This window comes from Penicillium canescens (assembly GCF_028828765.1).
Source record: "Penicillium canescens strain IBT 15451 chromosome Unknown utg000003l_segment0_segment0, whole genome shotgun sequence".
Lineage (NCBI taxonomy): Eukaryota > Fungi > Ascomycota > Eurotiomycetes > Eurotiales > Aspergillaceae > Penicillium > Penicillium canescens.
Window position 1 is genome coordinate 4,360,911 of NW_026703965.1, and position 20,227 is coordinate 4,381,137.

The following is a 20,227-nucleotide window of genomic DNA, read 5'->3' on the forward strand; positions in this document are numbered from 1 at the left end:
TGAGCCCTGTGTATGTAAAAATGTGCTCCCTCACAGCCAATGAGCCCTGTGTATGTAAAAATGTGCTCCCTCACAACCAATGAGCCCTGTGACTGTAAAAATGTGCTCCCTCGCTGCCCTGAGCCCCGCGAGTGTAAGAAGGTGCTTCGCAGGACGAGCTCTGCGTCAACAAATGTCCTCTGCAGGGGATTGTTGCGTTAACAAGCCCTCTAGCAATGTGCAGGCACCTCTTCGTGGTGTTAGAGACCAGTACTCGATATTCAACAGTATTCGAAGAAGCAAAGACCTGCCCAACCTCCTCATAGTCTGTTTCTTTTTCCGAAGGATCATCATTGGACAGATAGAATGAGCCCTAGATAGATCGTCCCAAATTCAATGGCCAACATTATATAACAACGAAAGTGTCATTTTTATCAAAGGGGAGGTTCCCAAATGTTCTGCACTGATGGTTTGCGGTCCGATAGTCCTTTCGCGTAGTGAAATTGACACCCTTCATTCAGGCGTAGGGCAAACATGATGGTGAGAATTGGTGAGAGTGTTGATGTGTTGGTGTTTTGATGTGTTGAGAGTTGAGAGTTGATGTGTTGATGCGCGTTGATGTACTGATGTGTTGATGTGTTGATGTGTTGATGTGTTGATGTGTTGATGTGTTGATGTCTTGGTGTGTTGTTTCTCAGTGTTGATGTCGATGTGGTGAAACGTGTGTGCCGAAACATCACTGTTGTAGTGAACGGTCGGGCGGTGAAGGGAGTGGTCAACGTCTCATGGAGGCAGCGCGGTTTCTTGCCATGTCACCCACATCATAGAAACTTCAATTGCTTTTTCTGATTCCGCAAGGCAGTTTCCATCCCTGTTGATCACGCTTGACGTACAGCCTCCAACTCAGTTGAGATGATTTAAGCTACAAGTTGCTCTACTATGATCACGCAATATACTGTACGCTCAACAGAACTACGGAGTGTAGAGCCATGTGATGAGGTCTCGCTCGAAAACACGAATCGCGGGCAAACATTATGGTACGATAGGCTCTATTCCTTGTGTAGTCAGGGCTGTTTCTCCACATGAATATTGCGTGTCGCTCGAACGTACCTTATGATAAAACGCCTACATTCTAGAGTGAGAGTTGCTTTCGCTCGAGGTCAACATGTCATTGGGAGCTTTCGCTCGGGAATATGTGATCCGCTCCTTCTACATGTAAGAGCCGTCGCATCTTTGTGAATAATATCCCGTCAGTAACTACGATTCATAGTCCAACCAATCTCTCGAAGAAGTCCAGTCCGGCGATTAAAGCGACGGGCATTACTATTTGTGGACTTATTCCTGAGTCATGCGATACAGCATGCTCTGCTGCTGATATAGTTTAAGTGCGATCGGAGTCCAACTAGCCATCTAGACCCAGAACTGGTAAAGACACTCTCCACGATCGCCGCTCAGGACCGGGTGGTATTCGCACAAGGGTGCTCTAATCCACATCCGGCCCTAGTGCGTCTGCTGAACTTCGTTCTCAAGCAAATATGGCATAAGGGTTTATTACGGGTAGAAAATAAAGTATTGGCTGAACGGGAGAGTCCAAGAGGTCCTACAAGCTGATGGCTCTTGTGTTGCTACTACAGACATCAGACCCACCTTCACTGTAAGTTGCTCGAACAGTGATACGCCAGATATCTTCCGGCGCGATGAGTGAGGAAATAGCATCGATGCTCAAAGGGCAGTGAGCCCGGGAGGTAGAGAAGTGGTGATTCCTGGCAAGACCTGCTTGCGCCGCTAATTGCGAGATGTTGGAAGACGGTCTCAATGGACAAAGGATATTGCATAGCTTGACTGACCTCCAGCGGCTGTGACCTCCAACGTGGATTGGCCTTGCATTTGTGCTCGGGCTTGGATCGAAAAACTCAGGCTTAGGAATCAAATCAGCCAGCCTTTGGTCCAACAGGAAGGAGACAAACACTCCTGATAGCGTGCAGCTCTGTGTATGTGCGAATGACTTGTTCCCGCTCGCTCACACATGTCGACGAGCTCAGCAACACTGAGAGGAAGAGGGATCAAGGGACTGTATCAGATGTAGTTCTTGGGTCATGGGCCCTATCTTTGGTTCGGCTGTCCTCGGTCTTGTCCACTTGATTTGAAGCTGAGATGGTTATTGTTAGTTGATTCGGCTAGAGATGACGGGACTCGCCTTACATTCTCTTTGCAAGCAGACTCGACCTGTGTACGAAAATACGCTTTAGCAAGACGAAACATCGGCTTCTCCCGGTGTCTTCGGATTTTCAGGCTCGAAAGACGCCAGGGATTCAAGCCGCAAGTAGGCTATCCCATGTAGGTGTTCAAATGTCGAGAGACAGACACTGCTATGCGCTCTGTGGGGTCTTGCAACAGGTAAGCATACCAACGCGTGATCTGATGAACCAAATCGACTAGAACGTCGAGGGGGAGACTCGTCGATGCCACCGGTAGTCATGAGGAAGAAACAGAGCATGCGATGGTGTTGGTGCAGGAGAGGTTGAGCAGACAAGACAGTTGATCGCTTCGCATTCGAGTGTGAGAATATGAGGGTGTCTTCCTGTGGTGAGACCCGAGTCAGCAAGTGTTGATCCAGTTGGACGAGGCGTCGTGCTTTACGTTGTTCATGAAGAATCCCCCGAGTGTACTGTTGAGATCATACCAGCTTACCAACTAGATCACGGCCAATTCTGTTCTGCGATGCAGTCACCAATATGCCATGTTGTATCCAGGTTCGTCGCGCTCTCCGGCTGTCACTTCGAGAAGTTGCGCTGGATGCACCGGGCAAGTTCACAGTACGGCAAAGGCGCGTGACGAGCCCACTTGTGACAAGAAATTGTACAGTATTGGGAGACTGCTCCGTGTAGAGGCACTCTGTTGTTGAGGATGTGAAGGCGGTGAGGTGGAGGGCGTAAGACGCGATGGAGCGCGTCGGCCCCTTGGTCTTATCTGACTCGGCGGGAATAGGTTACTCGCCACAGCAGTTTTCGAGGTTGGTGATGGGCTGCTCCTACAACAGCATGAAGATGTCAGTGGGGTTCGTGTCTGGGGCACAGACTTGGCGCAAAATCAAAACCAGCGCAGCAGGATGCGCGATATGCCACTCACCTCATCGTGCACAACGGACGTCTGGGGCTTATGCGTCCTGTCGTTGACCCACAGCCCTGGTTTGCGGAATTTCAGGACATGCTGCATGATTTGAAGTGACAGGGCCAGAAATGGTGTGTAAGCCATGACTGCGTGGAGCACTGACGGAATGCTGGTTCGGGCTCACTTTGGCGCGCTGTCAACGGTTTCCTGTCCATGATTAGCTTTTCGGTCGGCGAGACAATAAGTGACTTACATGTTCTGAAAGAAGACACCGGAAAGGGTTCCGTGGCTTTGCGCGTGCATTGGACGGATGGATCTTTGTTTCGCATTGTCTTTGAAGTCAGTCCAGTTTCGGAAAGGGTCGCGCTGAAATCTACATACCTGTATGGAAATCGCTCTTTTGCATCGATATTCAGGGGCGGAACAGTGGTCCGCTGCTATGGTGGACAGATGTTCGCATAGGTACTTTGACTAGCTAACCCAAATCTGCTTCTTTGATCGGCTGGCATGAGTGACATAGTGGACCTGGTGGTCGTCGCGTCTCACAAGCACTTTCTAGCTTGTCGGTCCACGATGTAACTATAGATGTCAATACAGTGAAATTCCAGTAGGTCAAAGGGAAGAACTTATCAGGTGCCTCAAACGCAAGGCCTGCTCGGCTTTGCGCAGTCAAGTGATCGAATTGTAGAGCAGGTATTTATAGATTTCTCGGCTCATCCTGTCGCATACGTGCTCTGCTAGCTAGCAAGCGTTGAAGGGCACCTATCCTAATTGAGGCCTGTTGAAACCCATGTCTTCTTTTTAACGCAACTATTCGGATCGACATTTGATGCCCTGAGATGTTTTGATGCCCTGAGATGCTCAGCGAGAGAGTCGAGCAAGAGTCGGGTTGAGAAAAAGGGATGCTGAGTCGATCAAGAAACGTTGGCTGACTGTCGAATCGTTCACGTCCCTCTTAAATTGAGCTTTTGTAGTGCATTGGAGATATTCAATCAGCAATGACAGGCTCATGTTTCGTGTTTTGACCACCTCATCTATAAGCGGGCAACATTGAATCACCCAAGAGTGCCTACAATCTCATCCCTAGGACTGATGACTCGCTTTAGTGTTGGTTGTGTTGAGGTGTGGGTCGCGGTCGCTTGCACCGATCCGCGAACCTCGTTGAAGCTTGGCCCTACATCGACTCAATATTTGAATTTGTAAACATCATTTAGGTATTCTGGTTAGATTTTCTTTCTTTTCTTTTTTTGTTATTCTAACTTTTACCCCTTTCGTCTGTTAGAGTTCAGAGGCCTTCTTCGAATGCGGAAGATGGGTAGGATTTCAATATATATTTCTCCACCAGTGAGTTATTGAAATTGGATACACATATTCAAGACATCGCGGTTACCTCCTCATGGCACTCCATGCTAAAAATTACGCATATGTGAGTCCCACACTATGTACGCATCATTTCTTTTCCAACTGATTATGCGAGGTATAATTGAAGGCGTTGAATTGACACCTCAGATAATGATCCATATTGGTTGGTCCTAGGACTACTTGGATTAGTTTTAAGCACAACTTGTACCAATCCCGACCTCTCATAATCACCCCCACATCCCCAAACGCCTGCGTGAAAACGAAAAAGGAACAAAAGAGCATGCCCTCAGGATACTGACATTGTGTGCAATCCTGTGACATGATTTGAATGAAATTTAACCGGAAAAGTTACGCGCTGGTTTTATTGATAACCTTTGCGCTTGAGACGGCCGGAGTAGTGTGAGCTTCCGTTTCGGAAGTAGGGGTGCATGCAGGCCTGCTTCGCCGAAAGCCGGTGGGCGGGGTCGTACTGGAGTAGGGCCTCCAGCAGCTCGAGACCAGCAGGCTCCATGCCGGGGACAATCGACGCATCGGGGCGTTTCCACTTGGGGAAAGTGCCCTTGTAATCGGGGAATGAAGTGACACCGGGCCAGAGCTCTTCGTCGGGGGTGCCGAGGACACTGTAGAACGAAAAACACGTTTAGTGATTGGTCAATCACCAAGTGAAAGAAGTGTCTACCGGAAGATTTTGAAGATTTCGTCGATCTCCGAGTCACCAGGGAATAATGGCTTGCGGGTGTACATCTCGGCGAAAATAGCGCCGACGGACCACATATCGACACCAGTAGAATACTGGCGGCCCCCAAGCAGAATTTCGGGGCAGCGATACCACAGCGTAACGACCTGAGATAGAATGTGCCGGTGAGCTGAGATGCAGTCCGTTTCAAGAATACCGGTGCTTACCTCATGGGTGTAAGTCCGTAGCGGGACACCGAAGGCTCTTGCCAGACCAAAATCGGCCAGCTTCAGGTTACCATCACGGTCAATGAGCAAGTTCTGGGGCTTCAGATCACGGTGCAGGATGCGGCGAATATGGCAGTAGCGGATACCCTCAACCAGCTGGGCCATAAACTTCTTAACCATAGCATCGCCTAGTCCTAGGGTTGCCATCGACGTAGACTCATGGGGAAGAGGCTTACCACGACCACCCTCGCTAACCGGTAGAGCTTCCATGTATTTCTTCAGATCGAGATCGAGGAACTCAAAGACGAGGTAGAGACTGTGGCCGTCAGCATTGACGATGTTGAGCAATTGGACAATGTTGGGGTCCTGCATTTCCTTGAGTAGTGAGATCTCGCGGATGGCTGTGCTAGGAACACCCTCATCTTCTGTCTCCAGTCTGATTTTTTCAGAGCGACAATACGGCAAGGATGGTTCAGCTCGCGGGCCTTGTAGACGACACCGTACGTGCCTACAGACAAAAAGACGCGTGAGCTGAGTTCCGACAAGAGCGTATCAACAAGACCAAAAACCGCGTCAAATGCCCGTACCTTCGCCGACTTTCTCTATTTTCTGGTAGTTCTCCATGGGAAATTCGACGTCTGATACTATTCTGGACTTGATCGTATCAAGAAAGCGAGACCCGAGAAAATTGGAGTGAAGCAGGTGGGATAGATGGTGGGAGGAATGGGAGAGAAGCAAGGAGGGGAGGCGACCCGGGAAACTAATGAAACTCACATATACTATAGTCAAAACATCGATCTTCGAGACCACTGAGCAATTCAAGTAAGGTCCCGACACTAGAAGGGACTCTCTTCGAGTCCGTGTTCCAAGCCGCGACCTCTAATCACAGCCGATGCTAGAAAGGAATCTACGCGTTCTACAGTTGAACATTATGAAACCAGGAACAAGAATGGAAGCAATTATCAATGGCCACCAAAGTTTCTATTATTATATTCAAAAAGACAACTCAGTTGACGCTCCAACCGGTCGTTTGATGGCACCGCCGAGCTGGGATCAACCACGAGGTCGAGTCATTTCGCTAGCAAACGCTCGCAGAAATCAGATGCTTCTTTGCTTTGGTTGAAGAAAAGGATGCCTCGCCAGTTCGCCTGCCGTTTTTCTCGCATCTGGATGCCAGACAAGCATTCCCTTGGCGAGATCCAAAAACGCTTCCTTCTCCTCTCCCCTAAGGAATGAAGCTGTGTCGCCTATTTTGCGGTCGGGGATCAGCTCTTCGTAGAGAAAGCGACCTAAGATGTTTCGTGAGTCTGAGAATAATAAATTCGAGATAGGAAGCCTAGTAATACCATTTTTGTCAAAGAATGGTCCACAGAAGTACTCCTCCGCGGTCTCGCATACTCTGCCGTCTTCTCGTCTGACAGGTTTCGGCCACGAGTACTCTCGCATATATTGATACCTTTGTATGACCTCGGGAGGGGGTGGACCGAGTAAGGCTATCATTTCGGCAATGTGCAGTCTAGTATCATAGCGACCTTCTTGATCATGAATATGCCGAAATAGCTCCCTGCCTTCGATCATATCCCACAACTGGTCTGGCATTAGTTGATGCAACAACTCGGGAGAAGAACGGGACGCACCAGAACACCAAGGTTCCAAATATCCGCAGGCATTTGCCATCCATTACCCAGTATCACCTCTGGCGCCCGATAGTGGTCTGGCTGGATAGGCCAAACGCCCCAGTCGTCGTCTTCCTCGAGTCTGGTTGCCAAGCCAAAGTCGACAAGCTGTGGTATACTTCTCAGGCTTTTGAGTGGCCCGACGTCGTTACGGGACTGATACACTGGTCGTCCCGCCGGATCAACCTTGAAAGCCATCGGCTTTTCGAGCTGAGAATCCATAAAATCAGCAAGCACGGTTGGATCCTCGAATGAGACCATGATGTTCTCAAGCTTTAGATCTAGACAACCACTTCGGCTCAGTATTGCCGACGGAAAGCAAAGCCGAAGATGAACCTACCTGTATGAACTATCCTGCATTCTTTGTGCAGATAATCAAGCCCCGTAAGAAGAGCACCAATGTATGTTTTGATGAGGGGCAGTGGCATCTTTCTGTCCTCAAAGCGCCGCTGATACATCGACAATGGCTCCCTCATAGGCGGATAAACAAGACACGAATGAGGACCTTTCGGGCCTTTAACTTCAAAAGAGTCTAGTAGTGTTCGGATAAGTGAGCGACCGCGATGTGATGGGTCTGCCGTGGAAATATGTTTTTCAATTTCGCGCTCATGACCAGCGGAACTCGCATTGTTATTGGCGATTTTCAATGCCACAACGCTCTCTGGCTCTTCAACAGGCCTGTATAATTGTTAGAGACATACGGAATCTTCGGACTGGACAGAAATTATTGAAGGCTACCCTTGCAAATCACGCGCGAGCCATACTGTTGAAGACACGCCCCAGCCAACCTTGACCAGGGTTTGGTAGCGATCGGCGAGTACCTCTCCAGGCTGCGCTGGGTAAAAGTCCTTGGAATCGTATACTGGCGAGATCTCTTCATCAACCAGTATGCCGGGCGGTAAAGGTGGCCCGGAAGGAGGCATGGGAAACGGTTTCTTGCGAAGCGAGGCAGAAAAACGAGGAATGAATGGCCTTATAGTGTTCATTACAGGCTTATTCACCGTAAGCCGACGGCAGAATGTAATATCAGTGGCTGTTGAAGAAGAATGATCAAGGAGCCCGGGCACGGCTGGTGAACTTGATCACGTGGCACGATACTCGGAGGTGACGAAACAAGCTGTCAGCCAATGAGATTGTCGGATGCTTCCGATCAAGGACAGTGAAGTAGACAACCATACCTTGCCAAAGGCCACGACTATCCTGCGGACACAGGGAAGAGCAATGCCTTTGGGAGAGATGAGTTAAGCTGACAGATGTCACAGTAAGCCAGTCGGAGTACCAGTTTCATCCCCGTACAGTACGACTTTGATGCGGAACAATTATAGTACTCGGGCTACCTGGCTCAGGTCACACTTCACACTTCAGTTGGCCGAGAGAACATATTGGCCACCCCCACGAAAGTCCCCCTTGCTTCTGTACAGTCCAACGGCGCGTAGGTGACCAAATAATCTTTTCATTCCCCCTTTTTTTTTTTTTTTTTTTTTTTTTGGTGCATTGCTGCCGGTGGATGCCGCTGATAAATGAGGTAGCGCCCTGATTTTGGCGCCGTGGAAAATGATCTAGCAAGAAGGAGTAAGCGCCTGCTTGCAATGCGGACTGTTTCAGTTTAGCTGAGCCTCGGTCATAACCATGCAGAGCGTGGATTATACCCTATCCTTTCCGAGTTTTACCAGACAGCCGAGACCTGAAAATCTTGGAGATGGATGGGTGGGGAAGGCGGCAATGCAGCCGATGTGGTAGGTCAAGTGGTTCTTAGTAAATACGTAAGAACAGCCGTAAGTGGGTGCATTTATATTTAGCCCCAAAGATGTTGCGAGAGCACGATAGCTTTGTGCCATTCGCAGCCCCTCTGGCAATAGATTCGGAAGTGCTCTGTGCAATCACGACGAAAGACAGCCGTGGCGAACTGTGCACTAATTGATATCCCGCTTGATGAAGGTATAAAAGAGAGGCGTATACCAAAGCTCATCAGTATCAACACAGACTCATCAGACCACTTTCATGCTCCAGAACAATCCTCACAATCGAGTTACTTTCTGCGTTATCTACATCTACAGATACGAAAATCAACGATCATGGCCTCGCGAGCATTCTCAAGCACCGCCAAACAGTTCAAGCAGCTTAACTGGACCCTCCATGGAACAAGCATCGACGTCGGCTGGTTGATCCAGCAAATCGAACGCTCCATCGATGAAGTTCCCGGGCTGAAGGGTCGGGTTGTCAGCGCACAGGTGATGTAAGACACTTGAATTTCCCTTTGGATAGAAGTACGACGACTTCAGCTAACGTAAATAGCGGAAACCCTCACCCCACGCCCAACCGCGACGACCCGTATCATGGATCCGTGGTTCTTCTGGATAAGGACGGTAAACGGGTTACATCCGCGCATGCCTATCTCAACGGATATGTCAAGTTTTCTAAGGAGGCGACATTTAAGCCTGTGAAGCTTCCCCCAATGCCTGGGGCACCGGTCGTCCCGCCAGAGGGAGTCGCGACTAAGAAGTCTGATCCGACGTCTCTATCTAATCAGTCGACCTCAGAGAAGGGCAGGAAATGATAGATCAGCATTGGGTCGTTGCGCTGAATTTGTGATCTGTAGGCAGATATATGGTTGATTTCTGTTGTCATTAGTACATGTTTGGTAGGCTTCTCTATTTTTTAGTTTATGTAAGTTTTGTTTGGAATCGTTTATGAAATATGCGTATATTAGATCGATCCATATACTCACCATGGCGACGAAAGATATGTAAGATCATCCTAACCATAAGTACAATCATCCCACGTCAGAACGGGCTTGGTTGACCTGTATCAATCGTTAGCGGGCCCCGCAACCCAGGTAAGAGTCTTTTCCGCCTTAACTTCCCAGCCTCAAGATCGCCCAGCTCTTTGTCCAGCTCGCTAGCCGGATAGACTTGAAAATCTTTTTACAAGGGAACTTGCAGTACTCGTACCACTGCACAAACTGCGGTATAAACTAGATAGAGAAGTTAGATGTTGTCGTCATTATAGCACTTGCTAGAAATAGTGTCGACCTTAACAGTCTTTCGACTATAGAATTGGCTCTCCATCAGTTGTATACGATCAAGCCAGTGTCAGATGTCGTCAGCCTCCCGGCGACGCCATGAGAGATCAGATAACACTCACCGGTCACCATCTCATCGTAGGATCAGACAAGTCTCGCCGGGTGCTCCTGTCAACCAGTCCTAAGCCAATGCAGCCAGTGTAGCCAATCAATATATCCCAGCCGCAATGTTGCGGAAAAGCAGTGTCCCATGGCATGTTCCGCCGGCTCGGCCGGCCATTCTGTCATCAGCAACTAATACCTAGGCTGGTGTCCAAGACTTGACGCTCCAGAGTCTCACTTAAGTGAAGAGGACAACAACATGCACTGTTTATTCTGCTTGACCGAAGATGAAAATTATGCAAACGATTGTGTGGTCGTGTGGTCTTGCGTTGCAATGATTGCGGAGGGCTTTCTCACGTAGCCTGCACGGAAGAGTGGGGTGAGTTATCCCGATATGCTGATGATTACAGTCGAAGCGAAGGAAATCTAGACGCCTTGATGCATCCTTTCCAAGTCCAACCGTCGGATACCGAGACACATTCTGTCCTCACAGCAAGTGGATCATCTCCCGATGGAGTAACTTGCCACCGTCGGGATCTTATCACCAGACGATCCTTATCAGAGTCAGCCGCTTCAGCGGTCAGTGTGATCAGGGGCATCAGTCGAGCAGAGTGGCCCCCGTCGCTCAGCCAGACTAGTAGGAACTCACCTCACGCGAGAACCCTCTACCTCTGCACCGCTTCGCCGATCGGCACGACTCAATTCCACTCAGTGTAGGTGTTCACAGGTTACAGGCGAGGTAAGACGGAAAACAGGAAAAGCGAACGCCAATCACACGTGAGTACACATGACCAGACCCTCGGCATCGTGATCAGCTACAGAGGTCATAGTCGTGATAGATTTTTTTGGAGCAAGCTTAGCAAGAAATGAAATTCTGATCCTTAAACTCCAGAGTACAACGCGACCGTTTCATCTCGCATGTGCTGGACACCATTTACATCTTAGCCAATAGCGACTGCTTCCGTATTTCGAAAATGACTTAGCTAAACCGTGCTGGTACTGTAGATTAAGTTTCTTCTTTCATCATACCTAACGGCGGTGACCCAAGGAGACACGGATTCATCTCAGTGGAGCCGTGTCGCATAAAGCGGAGATTGTTGGCAGAAGAACGCAACTAGCGGGCTGGCGAGAGACTGACAAACTCTTGTGCTTGTTAAACTGACTCTGGAAGCTCAAAGCATTTCTAGGAGCTGTCTATCCCCTAGGAACCACAATTTAGCTCCTGGGGCTATTCTTAGTTCCAGGAAAATGAGATCTACCCCTGGGGATCTTCACTCTACGTTCCCTGGCTGAATACGAAACTCGCTCTGGGAATACTGTGAGGGTCTCACGTATCCGTAGATGAGGACAGCGTATTCAGATCAGTAATCAATATTAAATAAAGCTATAGTCGACTCTAGATACAAGACGTAGCACGAGGAAGCAAAGAAAGGTAGCTTCCTCGCGTTCAGGGGAACCCATATACACTAAGTGGGTCCCGCGCAGATCATATCTCCATCCGTTCCGTATGCTTCATGTATATCCTTGACAAATACATTGGCTTGACCTGGGAGCTGTGGAGCTCCTGGGAGCCTACTTTAAGGCCCTAGAGTCACTATACTGCCTCCTGAGGTCGCGGAAGCTCTCACAAAACACCTTCACCAACCCTGCTCACAAATATGCGTCATTGGACCACCCCCAGAAGGCCAAATGATCGCCCCAGGAGCCGCAATTACGTCTCCAGGAATCAACAAGTTGTCAACAGGAACGTGGCTTTGATTCCCCGAGGTGTGGGTACCAGACCCCAGAAGCTACATCGGGTTTCCTGGGGGCTACGTGGCTCCTAGAAGCTGCTTCTTTGCTCCCAGAAACCTTTTCAAGGCCTTCGGGAGCAAGTGAGCCCCCAGGATCAAGACAGGAGTTCCTAGCAATAATAGAGCCGTCAACAGGAATGTACCAGGTTTCGTAGTAGTGATGATGGGATATTAAGACGAGCGCCTTGTTACACTGAGAGTCCAAAAGCCTCATGGTGGCCACGTGCGGCCGGTCTAGATATCCCCGCTTAGCAATGGAAATTCCGGCTGCGAGAAACTTATTGAAGAGGTCAGCGGCTATTGTAGCAGCTCAGCTGCAGCTGTAAAGACAAATCCTAAAGCAAGTTTGTGTTACACCGCTAGTTTCAACAACACAGGATTTCACCCCTTCGTAGCACCATTTGCCACTATACGTCCTTCGAAGTGAAAGTCGAGGGGTTCAAAAAGACAAAAATGAATCAGAGCGGATTGCGCTGTGATGGTTATGACAGCAAGAAATTGACGAGATGACTCGATGCCTCATTATTCTGTGAATGTTGAACATCGGCTAAGTTCGACCCTGCACGGTCATCAGATAGAAGCTACATACTGACTATACAGGCTTATCTGGATAGCGTTCGTGAATTATGGGATTCAACGCGTCGACTCAGCCCCCAAGAACAGCCGCCACTACCACCAGGGAGACTTCACCGAAAATGAGGAGCACATCGCTCATTACGTATATAACCCTCACATTTCCCATTCCTTTGATTATATAGTATCAGAAGCTCTCAACCTTTCTCGGAGGCACTGATTATAGCAAGAAACCTGACCTCAGGAAATTTGGAAGAGTCGGAACCCGGGGCAAGGCATGGTATGCATACCCCAGAAAGTTATAACATTCCATCCTAGCCTGATATTGAGAAGATTGGAGAAGCGCAGAGTTGCTTTGGGATCTAAAGGATCCCTGGTCTTTCTTCGCCAATTTGAGGGACGCGTATCGACTAATCAAATTGACACGCAAATCTCTACTCTCACCCGCGGTAATTTCCCAGCGTCCAAAAAATATCGATGGGGTTAAAGCTGCGGTGATAACCTTCCGTCTTGATTCCAAAAGTGGAACATTAAGCACCGAAGAGCACAGCACACGACGCAAGGTTGTATATGGTCGCTATGCTGAAGTAATGAATTACGTTGAGCGTTGGTCAGGTGAGGGATCTAAGATAGTCTTGGATGAAACTATCTAAGTTGCTGACTTTGTGAAGATTATCGATTTCCTGTCACGGCTCCAGCAAGAGAAATGAGTCGCGCAGATGGAAAGACGAAAGAGAAAGGAAGCTCTCTGCTCTTGACCGAATGATAGATTGGGCGTCGTCCGATTATTTCGCCACTGCTGTGAGGATTTCACGTATCCGTAGATGAGGACAGCGTATTCAAATGAGTAGTCAATATTAAAGAAAGCTATAGTCGACAGCCCCGGAACATGTGTCCGATGTCTTGGGAATAAACCAACTCCTAGAATCACCCCGTTTATTTCAGTGTCTACTATCCCGCATATCCTGAATAGGTAGTCGGCGATGTTGTGATACGAGGCTGGTGCGGTTCAGGCAGTAAATCAAATCATCGGAAATAATTATTTCACAACCTGCACTAAGAACCAAGTTGGTTAACAATCAACTTGGAGCTCAAGTTATGTATACAAGTCCCGAATCCTCTCATAAATAAGAATAACTAATCATTCCTCTGGAGTACAACAGGCGATAAACACATTATTTCAAATTCCGCCAAAAACTAAATTGAGGAGAGTCTTCCCTGGGCCAAAAGGGTTTGATTTTTGCGGTGCCTCAATTTGCTGTACATTATTATTGGACTTGGATCTTCTCATCAATCGTGAAGAACTTATATCCCCTGATGTGGCTTGGTTCCTAATCTGCACCGCTCTCGTATCACAGCGATAAAAGCGGTCCGCATGTGGGGAGGGGCCACATGCCGGCAGAAAAAGCACAAGGCGGTCGGGCATAGAAAATGCAGAACCCCGCCCTGGGACAATTCAGGATTCTATCTAAGAGGCTGCCATCGCTTCTTTTGGTGGACTTGCGAAGTTTTCAAATTCAGCAGATTGTTCTTCAAGTGAGCTACCAATATCAAGATTGTTGGCCTTCGGTACTTGAAGCAAATGACTGATAGCAGGGCGCGACTTCTAGAATCATTCGTTCATGCTGCCTTTGCTCGAGACCTCTCAGTTGAAGACGAACCGAAACACACTACAGAAATGGAAAACTCTCGAGGGTTTATGGTCATACCTCAATGTGTATCTGTGGCTCTCGTGAAACAGTTGGCGACCGAATTCGATGTAGACATCGCGAAAAGAAAACCTACGGTGTGTCGAGAAAAGTACAATGAATACGAGGTCTCGTCATTAGGTATTGCTGTGAAGGACGATTTTGTGAAGGTATAGATTATCTCTGGACTTATCAGTGAACACAGGCTAAGAAAAAAGCAGAATGTAGAAAAGGGAATGCTTGAACCTTTGTTCTCCGCGACTGCCGTGCCCCACCAACCAACATCGATTAATATGGGCATATTTCATCAGACACATGCGGATCCATCAAAGCTGAAGACCGCAAATGAAGAGGAGGTTTACATTACTATTGCAGTGACGGATTTGGGACAAGATAATGGATGGTTTACGCTCTACGAAGGATCCCATCAACGGAAACCACCCATTGGAAACCCTGTGGACCTAAATCTGAAAGCTGGTGACGCAGTCGCTTGGAGTGGCCGGATTGTGTACTCTCACACCAGTGGCGGAGGTGGGAAGTTTATTACTCTTGTTTATCGACTACGCACTGCCTGAAGTTATTTACTGCCGAGGCCGATGTTTTCGTACATTGATTAGCTATGTCGATCCTGCCAGTTGCCCGAATGAAATGCAGTATAGTCGTAATCACGTTCCCAATCCAGCAAGAGGAAATCTTTTTCCCAGTCCAAGCTGCTATAGTCTTCAGGGTATGAAGCTGTGGGCTGCGAGCTGTGTGGAACTGGAACATCGAAAATAGGCGGTAGGGTAGGACAATCTCGATCAGGTACAGATTCTGATTGTGTAATACATAAGCTGAGTTGCTCGGCCGGTAACCTAGGTCGTTGAGGGGATTCTCCTTGCAACAGCGGAGCGTTACTCAACTCTAGTGAGAAGCCAACACCGCTGGTGACATCACTTTGACATGAGCCTGTCTGTACTTCTGTTCCACTCATGGCGTTAAGAGGAAATGTAGATTCGGGAATGCTCTCAGCAGACAAAGCGACATTAGTTCCCGTGGTTGTCTCTTCGCAGTTTCGTATAGCCTGGTTGGGGGTTGGATTTGACGATGTAGACTGGGATTGGGACAAACGAGGCCTCTTGGATGCGTTGGGCTGTGCTGGCCCAAAATGTCGTTTCTTTGTAATTGAATGATTCAACGCCTGGTCAAATGGTAGACGACAGTCTTCCATGTATCGTAATTCGTATCCAAGGCTTTCGCATATTTTTGATAGTCTGCTTACCCAAATCGAATAAGTGACAGGCCTTGAAGTTGATAATCTCATGTAAACTGGTACTAAGTGACACTTACGACAAACTCCCCCGAGCAAGCCTCTCAATTATGAGAGGAACAGCAAGAGACATTGGTCTGAAATCTTTTCCGGAGCTAGCATGATCGCCGGCCTTCGTTCTCATCTGGTGCAGGAAATACGGCAGACTTTCAGAATACTCGGCGTATCGTGCATAGAAAGAAACAGGCTGCCCAGCTTTCAAAAAATTGTTAATTGAGACAAAAATTAGCTGTTTGTTCTGACTTACCCAGCAAAAAGACATCAGAGCAATCTGATCCCCACTGAGTCCCAGACAAAGCGAAAATCGAGCGATTTGCCCAAATTGCACCACGAGTCAGCTTAATCAGGTGTTTCTCCTGAGCTTCAGATCCGCTATATTCTCGCATCACTTTAAATACGCTGGCTGCGTTATCAGCCACTTTGAGTGCGACGGCACAAAATGACATGAACACGAGTTCTCGGAAGCACGTCAACTTGCAGTAGAAATCTCCTTCAGGGCTTGTTTTCATCGCAAAGTTACAATATTGGTGCAAGATAGGAACAAGATCAACAGGTCCAGAGTAAGTCCGGGGGGGGACTATGGGTGTTTGGTATAATGAAATATCAGCTTGGGCCAGAACCTCCAGCGTAATTCTGCTCTTCTCTGATAACTCTTGCTTGTGAGATCGCCAATAATCCAAAGGCGGTACTTTCGCAAGGAGACTGTTCAAATCAGATCGCCACCTGTGTCGTGTCTGGCTACTGGATTTAACTCTTTTGGGATAGCAGTCAACGTGTTTTGGGTCGTATTCGATGACTTGAAATCCAGTCGGACGATTACCACGCTCATTCGTAGAAGATTGACGACTGCTAGAGCGAGGGTTTGATCCGGCACTTCCTGACTGGGGGACGGACGGACGGATCCTCTGGTTTGGTAAAGTCTGCAGGACATTCTCTAGCTCCAATACTTTATTTTCGAGGAACTGGATATAGGCCGTATCATTGCCTTCAAATTCAATCTGACGTTGGATTGCCATAATAGGGAGCACGTACCAAACAAAAAAAGGAAAATAAGAGGAAGATGGAAAAAGCCTTGCCACGACTCGTCATGTGATATTCGGCTTTCCGTCTTGGGTATTCCTCTAGTTTGCCTTGTGCAGACAAGTAAGCAGGCAATAACTTAAGCCAACTTTGCAATGGGGTTTCCATGTTACGAACTTTATTATTCGGTAAATCAATCACATGGGGCGCTTAGTGTATGCAAGTTCCGTCACGTTGCATTTACTTAAATTTCGTTAGATACCCCATGCTTTACCGAGAGCCATTGTCAGAGAGGTCGAGAACGATCTTTCTTCGTCTTTCTCATGTCACATCTCGGTGGTCCTGCCGATATGCATTCTATCGTATTGTATACGTGCACTCATATACCCAGTCTCCTCTCAGCTATATCACCTCTTTTAGGGTTTGACATTCGATTTCGAGTTCACATATACGTGTGCGGCCTTTATTGAGAAGTATGTGACTTTTCAGAGAGCCTTCCACAATTGATCTTCTCAGAGGTAAGGGTGGGCTCCAGTCGGGTAAAGTGGTCAGTCACAACTAACCCGATCAGGAAACCCACAACGGGGGCTTCCGAATAAGGTTTAGTGGGGGATCGCTTACAGAAATAGACCGATTGGGAAACCCTCAGTGGGGGGTCCTCAATTTGGCTTAGTCTTGAATTTTCACTATTGTCGGATAGAACCGTTGATTCTTCGTAGTGTTAGATCGGCAAGCAAGCCCACTGGCCCCCAAAGTCATGTGGCAGGATGTACGGATTACATTTGTCTCAGTTGGGATTGTTCTACTCGAAAGCAATGTATAACTGAAAACACATAGAAGGCCATGGTCTCCTGTCCAACGGCAACTGGATTGGCATAGCGACTTCTATGTTCAATGCTTACTGTACAAAGCCAACCCTCATTCGCCCTCAACAAACCAATCTTCAGTGGGCTGATTCCTGCAAAGCTATGGATTACTTCATCTTTGAGACTATTCAGTGCATTTTGGGAATAGGGAATGCTTTTAGTGGGTGCTGCTTGTACTCGTTTTGGGTGCTTCGATGTGACTTGGCGGTGACTGACCGATGATAATCCGACAAGGGTGCTCTGGTGACGGAAGACTGAAAGTCTTTTGTGTTTCTAATCATGTCCTCACACTTGTTCCCGTCCGGCTTGATACAACATCAAAGCCATTCTGATCCGCCTGGCTTATTCAACTGGAACCACGAATCCACATATATAACCCCAAGGTATCCCCCGAGCCACCACCAATAGCCTCCTATCTGAAAATGGATCTACAAGCAATGTTTCAGGGCTTTTCACATAGTATGTCTTCTATGCAAATGAAGCGACGCTAAGTATCGTTAGTTGTACCTTGTGTGACGCTAATGGCCACTACACGAAGCCTTCCCCGGAACTCAGGGCGGCGTGTACCAAGAGATACCCCTTCCTCGAATCAGAATTGATTCCGACTGCTCACCTCTATACGGCATTGATGACGCAGTCGACCTACTACACACTCAACGATAACCTGGGGAAGATCTTCCAAGCACTACTATGTCAGCATCTTCAGAACGAAAGCTTCAGGGTCAGTGATATGGGTCGGTTTACTCACATTTCATTGGCCCTGAAACGAGAAGTCTGGATCCCGTGCGATCTGTTTTATGATATGCAGAACTTCAATGATAGATATGATTTGGTGTATCAGTCCAGACTTTTCAAAAAGGCGGTTTTGGAACGATTTGATCCTGTCCGAAGCGCCGACGGGGCGATTGAGCAGTGGCTAGTCAAGTTTTCCACGAGCGATTCCAAACGGGTCTCTCGGATAGGTACAATGGAACATCTATCTTGGGCTTTTTCGTTTCTGCATTGATTCCGTTCAAATTGATAGTTCTACTTCAACTATACTGTTAGTACAATGCACCGCACTTTCTTAATATCAGAATTAAGTTCATGAATTCATGTAAGGGGTCGCAGCTTGTACCTTTGCAGACTTCTTCACCGAGAATCATGCACATTGGTAGGCTTGTCTGTAGGCCCAAAACCAGTTAGATATGGACCAATTCACACAAGGGGAAAGTGACTAGCACAAGGCAATTATGCTCAAGTTCAGAACCACTTTTGGACCATTATAGTTCGTACGCAGTGAATGTATACAGAATTGCTAGTAATTTGTCTTACTCGCAAGGATTTAAAACAAAGAAGGATGCTTGATTATCATATAAGTCTTCCTCGAACACATCCAAATTTACGCTGCTCTATTCCAATTGAGAGCCATTCGAAGTCCAAATACCAACCATAATTCGTCCTGACGAAGATCAATTCAGTACAGGGTATGTTCATTTCATTGACTAGTGATCTTTAACCAGGCTGAGCCTTTCAGAGGCGGTGCATACGATACAACAGGGGTCAAGAAACCAGGCGTCCCACCTCCACCGCCAAAGTAAAGACGACGTTTCAGCACTCATTCGGGATATGATATAAATACTAGCTGCCCAGAATACTGTTCCTATGCCATTTTGTACAACGAAGAAAACACCGCAGGTCATCAACATATTATCAGTGTTCATCTCCACTCCAAATACCAAACACTTCAGAGATTCTTGCTTTCCCACCTAAAATGTCCGAACAACCTGATGAGGCACTTCATTCTCTCCTTGATACCTTTGCCCCAGGGCTTTCATGGCTTATCCGGCTAGTCTCGGCCGCACTGGGCGTTAACATATTGTCTTCTGTTCTGCCGTTGGCTGCCCTTCCGATCATTTCAACATTCTTACTGCCGTCACTTTCGAGAGCTCTGGAACCGATTATTTCACTATTTGTCGCCTCCGCGGAAATTAGACACCGGAATAATCTATACCCTCAAGTTATGAGATGGGTATCTAGTGTCAGGTTTCACAGCTGCTCAAGCTCGGTTATCGTTGGAATTACGGAGGCATTCGGATTTCTTTGGGATTCCAACGACGACTCTCTTCAGTATGTGGAGACAGAAATCCCAGCATATCGAGGAAAGATAGAGAAGCTTCGCATCACTCCGGGACAAGAGCGTTTTCATTTCTTTCTGTATCAGAAATGTTGGTTTGCCTTCTACCGCGACCCGCACCGGAATGCTCTGGATCCCTTCTCGAGAAATGCCGAGAATATCACTATTTATTACATGTCCTGGAACAAGGCTGTTTTTGAAAATCTTCTGGTGGACATCCAAAAATTCAATGTTGACTGCCGCCGCGGACAATTGGCCGTGTTCAATGCACGCCAAGATAAGCGGGATGCGGGCTGGCAAAACATGTGCGACGAGATTCCTCGGAGCCTGGACAGCCTAGCACAGGATAAAGAAATGAAGCAAGAAATGATCGAAGATATTGGAAAATTCCTCAGCAAAGATGTTACCAACTTTTATCGGAAACGTGGCATCCCACATCGACGAGGCTATCTCTTCCATGGCCCACCAGGCACGGGTAAGACCAGCTGCTGCAAGGTGATTGCCACCCACTTTGAGCTTCCGATATATATAATCAACCTCGCCACTGTTGATGATTATGGCCTACAAGAATTTTTCCGCACACTACCGGCCCCTCCTGCACGCTGTATGGTGGTACTTGAAGATATAGACACTACCGGGATTGATCAGCGTGGAAATACAGTGAACGAAGAAAAAGATGCATCTCGTCAGAAAGGAATAACGCTGGC

At 47.8% G+C, this 20,227-nt stretch overlaps 5 protein-coding genes across 5 annotated transcripts; 2 read left to right on the plus strand and 3 right to left on the minus strand.

The window, feature by feature from the left end:
* Positions 1–4,813: 4,813 nt before the first annotated feature.
* Positions 4,814–5,727, minus strand: N7446_005028 (uncharacterized protein; the record flags this gene model as incomplete). Its single annotated transcript, XM_058513776.1, has 3 exons — positions 4,814–5,072; positions 5,132–5,295; positions 5,356–5,727. The coding sequence occupies 3 exons, from the start codon at positions 5,725–5,727 to the stop codon at positions 4,814–4,816; spliced, it is 795 nt and encodes a 264-aa protein (XP_058375105.1).
* Positions 5,728–6,453: 726 nt separating this feature from the next.
* Positions 6,454–7,954, minus strand: N7446_005029 (putative protein kinase; the record flags this gene model as incomplete). Its single annotated transcript, XM_058513777.1, has 4 exons — positions 6,454–6,942; positions 6,993–7,312; positions 7,372–7,709; positions 7,770–7,954. 4 exons carry the CDS (start codon positions 7,952–7,954, stop codon positions 6,454–6,456), a joined length of 1,332 nt encoding a protein of 443 aa, XP_058375106.1.
* Positions 7,955–9,106: 1,152 nt separating this feature from the next.
* Positions 9,107–9,588, plus strand: N7446_005030 (uncharacterized protein; the record flags this gene model as incomplete). The annotated part of the gene is made up of 2 exons (XM_058513778.1): positions 9,107–9,267; positions 9,327–9,588. The coding sequence occupies 2 exons, from the start codon at positions 9,107–9,109 to the stop codon at positions 9,586–9,588; spliced, it is 423 nt and encodes a 140-aa protein (XP_058375107.1).
* Positions 9,589–14,502: 4,914 nt separating this feature from the next.
* N7446_005031 (uncharacterized protein) lies at positions 14,503–14,784 on the plus strand (the record flags this gene model as incomplete). Its single annotated transcript, XM_058513779.1, has 1 exon — positions 14,503–14,784. One exon carries the CDS (start codon positions 14,503–14,505, stop codon positions 14,782–14,784), a length of 282 nt encoding a protein of 93 aa, XP_058375108.1.
* Positions 14,785–14,822: 38 nt separating this feature from the next.
* N7446_005032 (uncharacterized protein) lies at positions 14,823–16,534 on the minus strand (the record flags this gene model as incomplete). The annotated part of the gene is made up of 3 exons (XM_058513780.1): positions 14,823–15,441; positions 15,539–15,713; positions 15,766–16,534. The coding sequence occupies 3 exons, from the start codon at positions 16,532–16,534 to the stop codon at positions 14,823–14,825; spliced, it is 1,563 nt and encodes a 520-aa protein (XP_058375109.1).
* Positions 16,535–20,227: the final 3,693 nt, after the last annotated feature.